Here is an 8,466-nt window from a genome sequence, read left to right as displayed (position 1 = left end):
CCCGCGCCCGCGGGGCCGGGTGGCCTGCTCCCCCGGGGAGAAAGCACAGGCGAGCGCCCGGGCCTCCGCCACACCGTCCTCGGCTCAAGGCAAACACTTCCCTACCATCGGGGCAGGGACGGGCTGTCTCTGATCCCAGATGTACCATCACACGTGCGCCGCCTCCTCAGGAAGCCCCCGCACTCCAGGAATGACTCCAAGCACTGAGTCACCCACCGCAGCTCCTTCCTGCAAGCTCACACTTACCTCTCGCAAACCACGCGTCCCACACCCACGACACCTCGTGTCGCAAATAGACCCGACCTGTGAACACGTATTCCCACTTCCCCCAGCGTGTGGTCCCCCCGGCTCCCGCTGCTGATTCCACAGGCGGCCATGCCTGTGTCTGCCGTCAGCACCCGCGCCACCCAGACTGCCCGGAGAGCGAGGAGGCACGGCCGGCTCAGCTAGAGCACGTGCGCAGCAGCCTCCAGGTTGCCAGGGAGCCTCCGGGGTGGCGGAGCACCCCCGGGGGTTGGGGGGGGGGGCTGTAGGCACAGGGCCTCTGTGGCAGAAGGAAGGCCAAGCTCAGGGAAATGGCCCCCAACTGGCCTCCGGTGAGCGTGGGCACTGTCACCCATGTGAACACTTGGCCCCAGCTGACCAACAAGTGGAGCGCAGAGGGGGAGCCCCCAGATGCAGGGGGCAGTGTCCTGCCTCCCACACCTCGCTCTCCCTCGGCCCGGGTCAGGGAGAGAGGCTAGCCTCGGCCTCCTCAATGAGTCCCATGGGGAAGGTGTCCACGAGATGTCTGGTCCTCGCAACGCCATTTTCCAGGTCAAACTCGGACCAGGTGAGAAGGGCCTCGGCTCTGGGGCCGCCCACGCCTCCAGGGGGTGGGATCCCACAGGACCTGGGCCAGGCCTTGGTCTCCGCTGCCACATCTGGAGCCAGAATACAAGCCCAGGAAGACACAGAGGCCGGTAGCCAAGGGACATGAGAGGGAGAGAGAGCTGGTGACAGAGGGGAAGGGAGCGGGAGGGGGCGGGGCAGGCAGGTGGGAGGGGGCGGCAGTGCTCACCTGGGTCAGGTGGGGGTTGGGGTTGAACCCGCACTGGTTGCAGACCTTGCTGTGACATTGGGTGCAGGTGTTGAAGTTTGGCTGGCTGGGGGTCGACGTGAGGTCCGAGGTCTTACATATGGGACACAGTGTGCTGCTGGGAAGGGGGGCGATCTGGGGGACGGAGTAAGGTGATGTGGGGGTGCTGCCTCTGTCTGGTGACACGGAGGGGGACCGCCCTGATCTCTGCGTCCTGCTGTCCACCTGCAGCGTCCTGCGGGGGCCCCCAGCCTCCTGGCCGGCCGGGCCCTGGGCCCCTGTCTCCCGGGGGCTCTCATGGCCGGGAGCAGCCCCAGGAGCCTGCTTTGGGGTCGGCGAAGCTGCTCGCTGGCTGCCCAGGGGCTCCTTGGAGTCCAGTCTCCTGGAGACGCTGAAATGACATTGAAAAGGACTACGTTAGGGACACGTCACAGAGAAGCAGCCTGCAGGGCTCTCCCACGCCCACCGCCACCCTCCTCGTCCTGCCCAGCGCATGACCCGCCACCACTGGCGAGCGCTCCACCGGGGGCGCACTCAGGCCTGACCAGCGTCTCCCAGTGAGCCCTCAGCACCAGGCCCTCCGGTCGGACCAAGAGAGTCCCTCACTCCTGGTGAAGCGCAGGTTCTCGCTCAGGAAGTGTGGGCTGGGTCTGCAACCGGTGAGGCCTGTGACAGTCTGCAGACCACACCGAGCACCAGGCTCCAAGCCACACAGGAAGCGCCCAGGGCCGTTCGAAACGGCCTGACAGTTACCTGGAGGGTGTGGACATAGGACGGTGACCTTAGTGCCTGTCCCCCCAGGTGCCTCCAGGCTACAGCTCAAGTCCAGACTGCTGCTTGGGCAGGTCCGTGACATTCACGGGGCCTCTTCAGAGGCTGAGCTGACAGCTGGGGGCGGGGCACCCACTACCTGCTGAATGCCATCACCGCGGAGAAGGGCCTTCCTGGCAGCGGCCCCGCAGGCCTGGAGCCAGACCAAGCCCATCAAGATGGGGGACACGTTACTGTTCTGCTAGGGCGAGGCCGGGTGGGGCTGGAGCTCTAGCATCAGCCCCAGAGGAGCCCCAGAGGAAGTCCGCTGGGCCGACCCCACCCCGAGCCGGCAATGAGGTGACGCAATGGGGCAGAAGCCAACCGTCAGCTACACCCAGCTCCCTTCCCTGCCTTCTCCGTCGACCCAACTTAGGTTGTTTCTGCCAGTTTGTCTTTTCCGATTTGACAGAAGCTCAGCACAAGGAGCCAAAGGCCATGCTCTCTCCGCCCCCGGAGCCCACGCTGGCTCCAGCCTGTGCTCACCTGGGGGCGCCTGGCACCCGGAGGCAGGGCAGCCCGGCCAAGAGCCAGGGCAGAGGCCGGGCCACCGCTGCCCACGGAGCGGCCTGGCCTGCCCTTCTGCCCCAGAGCCCAGCCCTGCAGGGCCTGCTGACAGGAAGAGAGAGACTCTATGTTTGCTGCCTCTGTATGAAGGCCATCACTTGCCAACGAGACCCAGGAGCCAACTGGTAGGCATCTCAGGACAAGCCACTCGGAGGGGAGAGGCCGGGAGCTCCCGGAGGCCCACGCCAGACACTGCAGCTCTTCCTCTCTCCTGGGGAACTGCTGGCGACAGACACACCCTCGGTCCCAAACACTCTTCCCCCAAAAGGAATTCTGTCACATGCGCATCCAGCGCTTCTTCCATCAGCCAAGAGCAGCACACAGCCCCCCTCAGTCTCAGGCTGCACTCCCCTTCAGTAGGACAGGCAGCCCGGCCCGGCCAGCCCCACTGGGCCATCCCTGCTACCGGCTGTGAGGACCACCAGGCGGCGCTGCGGCACCTCTGGCCCACACGCAGGGCCTGGCCCTCGGGCCTCCAGGCGGGCTAGTTTCTAGGCATCGTTAGGAAATACTCCCACTTGGCTAGACCCACAGTTTCCTTGTTGACGTTGGCTACTTGGGCTGCGATGTCAAAGCAGCCCTTGAAAGCCACCCAGAGGCTGCGAGAGCCCTTGCACCATGTGAAGGACTGCAGCCCCTCCCGGGGTGAGGTCCCTGGTTTCTTCAGAGAAATTTCGCCATTTCTGCTGTATCCGTGTTGCCGGATGTGTGAAAGGTGTTGTTATGACCCTCACCCGGAAGTGAGGGAAGGACCGAGAGGGCGAGCCCAGGAGCCTGGTACCCGGCCTCCCCTGCAGGGAGTCCTCTCTGACCTCTGCCCGCGCCCCGCCTGCCACACAGGACCTCTATGATGACAGAGGCAGCAACGGCGCCAGGCCTGCACCATGCGCCCCGCTGTGTGCCAAGCAGCTGTTTCACATTAACTCCTTCAGTCCAGGGGGCAGGACCACGCTGACCATTTTACAGACAAGGCAACAGCCATACAAAGAAGTTAAGTGACCCTGAAAGCTTTTAGGACTTGCAAGGGGTGAGCTGGGCTCCTGCTCTGGGGACCGCAGGGAGGCTGTGGAGGGTGGGAGCACTGCAGGAGGCCTCGCTGGACACTGTTCTGAAGAGCTGCCCAGTGCACACTCTCCAGGAAGAGCGAGCTCTCTGACACTCGGCTCCTGCTGCAGGCCAGGCCCAGCACCATGCCTGGCGCTGAGTGGGCACGCCGTAAGCAGAGCAAGGTCAACGGAAGACGTGTGAGCAGCGCAGTGAGCTCACGAGTGGGGCAGGCATGGGGTTGAGTTATGACCTCTTCACCTGGAGTTTGCCCAGCAGCACCGATCCTCACTGAGGAAACTGGAGGCGCGCTACTCGCTCGGGCATTCAGTCGTTCGCGAGCACTCCCTGAGCCGGGCTGCTGTCCGGCCCAGCGACAGGGCGGATGGTACGAATGGGTCACGTCTCTCACCGTGGCAGGTGGGTCCTTACAGGTGTTCGCTGTATTGCTACCCTTACCTCTTGCGCACATTTATAAGTATTCTTTTATTCTTGTAAACACCTGCTCAAATGCTGAATTAAAATGAACTTTAAAAGTGAGTCAGACAGGCTCCGGTCCTCTGGGAGCCCCAGCCCAGAGTGGAGACAGATGTGCAAACAAATCACTGCGAGATGGGACTCCTGGGAGGGCCGGAGCCCGAGAAGGCTCTGCAGACAGGCGACAGCTAAGCCAGGCCTTAAGGGTGGGCTGTGCACTCGGGCCCCAGGCAGGGCAGGGCAGGTGGAGGCAGCGCGGTTTCAGCACCTCGGACAGCTCCTGGCACCAGCGAGCACGTAGCCCCTGGACGGAGTTACGGGGGAGCTGGGGGCACAGTGAGGAGCAGGCGGCAGCCCCTGGGTGAGCGGGAGGGCGGGCTCAGCACAGGGCATTCCGGCTGGAGTCCGGGGGAGTGGTCCTTCCGATGCGATGGGGGCCCAAGGGGTGAAGCCCGTTGGCGGGTGGAGAACGGGGAGTGAAATGGCAGGTTTGGGTTTGGTTCTGTTGAGTCAGTGGTGGGGGGCGTTCAAGAGGCATCAGGAAATGGAGCAGAGGCTGGGTCCGATTCAGAAAGATGCAGCTGTTTTAACTGGGCGAGTTAAGAGCTCACAGGATCGAGGACCACAAAGGGCCGATCCAGGAAGGGTCTGTGCGGAGCACGGGCATGTGCGGGAGCAGGAGCAATGCCAGAAACAGAAGCCAGAGGAAGGAGCACGTGCGCGTGCACACACACACACACTCACACGCGCGCGCGCGCACGCATGTGCACACAGAACATTTCCAGGAGCAGGAGCAGTCGGGGCTGTGAGTGCCTGAGGCTGACAAGCCTGAGGAGCAGGGAGGAAAGGCTACGCCATGACAGAAGGGCCCACTGTTCCAGGAGGCCCAGGAGATCTGTCTGGGACACAGCCCCGGACACAAGGCCCCAGGGGCCAGGTGGTTGCAGTGACCCAGGAGGCAAGAGATGTGCCCCCAGGAGACCATCCTCACAAAGGTCTCCACTGGGCGGAGAAGCGGTGGGCGGGGAGGAGAGGGAGGAAAGGAGGTGTCCACAGGCAGGACTCCGCCGGCCCCAGCGAAGACCTGGTTTTCAGGTACGGACCCTCAGCAGGAGGCCCCTTGAGGCCCATGCCCCTCCCTGCAGCCTCGGGTTCCCTACTCCCTGAGGGGCTGGGACAGGACAGTGAGGGGAGAGGGCACTGCCATAGGGCAGAGAAGACACGGGGTGAGCATTGGAGGGCGGAGAAGGAGGGAGAGGGTGGCGATGCAAAGGAGCAGCCGGGAGCCGAGCAGGGGCGGCTCACGTGCCGGGTCCAGGCCCAGATGTTTCCTGAAGATGGACAGGAAGGCAGAGGTGTGAAAACGGCTGGATTTCGACCAGCATTTAAGGCTGCTGACTGGTGAGAAGCAGGTCTTAAGGCTGTTTATGGGCCAGTAGGAGGCCCGCCACGGAGGGTGCTGGGAGGGCGCGCCTGTCCCGCAGCAGCACAAGCCACCAGGACCAACAGCCCGTCTGCGCTGATCAGAAGCCTCAGGGAGGGCACGGCCAACAGCCCCAAAGACGCTCGGGCACCAGGGGCATCCACAGGCCAGGGCCCGGGCGATGCGCCTGCACCCGGTGGGTCGCTGCACAATGGGAGGACGGCTGGGCTGGAGCAACTGGGAGAGCAGAGGAAGCCAGGCTGGTCCACGGGCCCAGTGGGGTGGCTGGAAGATAAACGTTCGCCCACCCAGTGGCCGTCTTTGTTCTCAGGACGGGAGAGGGAGAGAGCTCGGGAAGCTGTTTCCTAAGGCGGAGCAGCCGGAAGCGCCCACAGCTCACACAGGCTTAATGAATGCACGGCTGACCTTTCTGCGATAGGCACTGCTCCTCCGAGACCCACCAAGAGGGACCACGTGGTGCCTGTGCTTCCAGGAGAGGCAGGGGCTGCCAAATGGGGAGCAGGTGGCCGGTGGGTGCTGGAGAAACGCTCTCAGGAATGGATGCGAGAATTCAGAGTCCGAGTTTGGGGGAAAAGTCAGTTTTCACACAAGAAAGCATCTCTTGACTCGCCCAGCTTTCAGGCCAGCAGCCTCCTGCTCTGTGGCCATGGGTCCCTATCCATCAAACATGTCTGCGTATGCTCGGCATGTGCACACTTACCCCTGAGTCTGTGCACGGCCGGTGCTGATGGAACACGCCTCCCAAGAGGGAGGGTGAAAGGGCGAGAGGAGAGAGCTGTGAACTGCATCTCCGCGTTTCCTCCCTGGCCCCGCCGCCTATCTCGGCTTCCTCTCCTCCTCACATGTGCACCCCGGTTTGGGGGCCACTGCAGAGGAAATGCTTACTCCCCGTCTTTAAAGGAGCCGCCATCGGCTGCTCGGACCAGAGTCCCTCCTGCCCTCTTAGAGACACGGAGTCGGTGTCAGGGAGCCCAGGCGAGGGGCTGGCCTCCCCATCTCTCCTGACCACCCAGGAACACGGAGAACGGGCCCTGCTCACAGCCACGCGCAGGGTGAGCTGCTCTGAGATGCAGCGCAGCACCCAGAGGAGGCCGTCCTCAGCCTCGGAGACGCTCTTTTTTCCCTTCCCTCTCCCCCGGCACTGTTACCATTACCTTCCTCACTACCAGGCTCCAAATTTCAGAGAAGGGGGGGAGGGGAGAGAGAGAGACACACACACATCAATGATGAGAGAGAATCATTGACTGGCTGCCTCCTGCACACCCCACACTGGGGATCAAGCCAGCAACCTAGGCATGTGCCCTGACTGGGAATTGAACCGTGACCTTCTGGTTCATAGGTCAACGCTCAGGCACTGGCCGGGCTCTGAGATGCTCTCTGGAAGCCAGGGGTCGCCCCCGGGCTGGGGGGGAGATGCACATCCAGGGGCCACGCTATAAGCAGAGCTCCCCACCAGGCTGGTTCCCCAGCCCCTTGCAGCTGCTGCCCACCAGGAGGGTGAGACCCCAAGACCCACAGACCCTCGGCCCCGCCAGCGTGGTGAAGCCAGCAGGTGCGCGGGTGCCTCGGCACACAGTCCGCACAGTGAGCAGGCAAACCCACGGGAGAAACCAGTGCGCCCAGGCCCTCCACCTCCCCTCGTCCTGCCCACTTAGAAACCAGCCGTTGACTTCCTGTGCACAAGCCAGCGTCAGCTGGTCCCGGCCAGGTGCCTGGGCCAGGAGATCATGTGCCTGGGTGAGCTCTGGCTGCTTTGCGTTGCCGAGGGAAGTGTCTGGGCTGAGACCGAGGGGGGCCAGGAGGGCAGACAGCGTGGCAGGAGAGCGTGGCAGGGGTAAGAGTTGCCGCCATCAAACACAGGCCAGGGGCAGCTGCCAGGGGCAGAGGAGTGGCCCCCAGGAGGCCGGGAGGAGGCCACGGCCGCAGGAAAGCGAGCCTGGGCCTCGTTCCTGCCCGGAGGCCCACGTGGGCCCCGGGTTGAGCGCATCTCTTGGGACAGTGGGATTTGGCTTTGGTTCCCCATAGGCCCAGCCCGTCTCCAGAATCCAGAACAGGATGGAAACTAGGGCAACTGTCCTCTACACCCACTAACTGACGGTGGCTGCCCAGAGGGTGGGGTTTGCGAAGGATCCGTGGGGAAGGTGTCACCATCGATCGGTTAGGTCTGCCATGGACGCATCTGTGACGGAGACCTGCCCAACGACAGCCGGCTTCCTGGAGCGTCTTACTCAGACCGGGCCAGGCCCACTCAGGCGCACTCGTCCCCACGGGAAAGAGCTCAGAGGACACGTGTGGCTGACCCCTGACCTTCGCTCGGCCGTCTCCTCCCTCCTGCGGCTTTCCCAGAGGCCTGCGAGCTGTGTGGGCACCGGCCAGGTGAGCATCATCGCCCCGAGCTCAGTGTGACTCTGAGGGCTGCAGTCTCTTCACACAGAGCTGTGACGGGCAGCGCGGGCGATGGCTCCGAGGGCCCGTGGCCTCAGGTGCCGCCCTGGTCCAAGGCTCTGTGCAGGGGCTAGCCCTTCGCCCGCTTCTCCACGCGTGTCTGACGGGGTTCATCTACCAAAGAGGCTTTTACTCACTCACTCACTCACTTCAAAAGAGCTCGTAGGAGCCACGTTCTCTCGTTCTCACAAGTCTGAACACACCTTTGTGGTCCTTAGACTTGAACAGCTTGTCTGGACATAAAACCCTAGGTTCCCGCTCCCTTTCCCTGAAGACTTTGCAGGCACAGCCCCTGAACGGCAGCACTGACTATGCTGTGGAGAGCCCTGGCCAGCCGGGTTAGCGCCCCATGGGCCCATTCCTAACACTTCCCCTAATGCAATGGAACCCCTTTCTCTGTGAAGTCGTCACCTCACCGAGGGTGTCTGCATGGCCCTACCTGCTTCTCTTGCCGCCCGGTGTGCTCCTCACACTGAAGGTCTATGCGCCCTCCATTTCGGGGAGGAGTCTTCTCTTGTGCCTTAGAAACTGCTCATCCGCTTGGTTTTGCTCTCTTCTCCAGGGACACCCATTACACCTATTTTCTTTCTCTTTGTCTTTC

General features: G+C 63.2%; 1 protein-coding gene across 1 annotated transcript in view; it reads right to left on the bottom strand.

Moving 5' to 3' along the window:
• Positions 1 to 1,495, bottom strand: part of BSN (bassoon presynaptic cytomatrix protein) — a gene marked incomplete at both ends in the record, with an annotated part of 27,753 nt that extends 26,258 nt beyond the window's left edge. Inside the window, 2 exons of the mRNA XM_015568279.1 lie at positions 247 to 412; positions 844 to 1,495. Coding sequence (XP_015423765.1) covers positions 247 to 412; positions 844 to 1,495 — 818 coding nt within the window. The remainder of the gene's footprint in view (positions 1 to 246; positions 413 to 843) is intronic.
• Between the last annotated feature and the right edge of the window lie 6,971 nt (positions 1,496 to 8,466).

This window comes from Myotis davidii, unplaced genomic scaffold, assembly GCF_000327345.1.
Source record: "Myotis davidii unplaced genomic scaffold, ASM32734v1 scaffold663, whole genome shotgun sequence".
NCBI lineage: Eukaryota > Metazoa > Chordata > Mammalia > Chiroptera > Vespertilionidae > Myotis > Myotis davidii.
The sequence above is the reverse complement of the archived record's forward strand: the minus strand, read 5'-3'. Positions and strand labels throughout refer to the sequence as shown.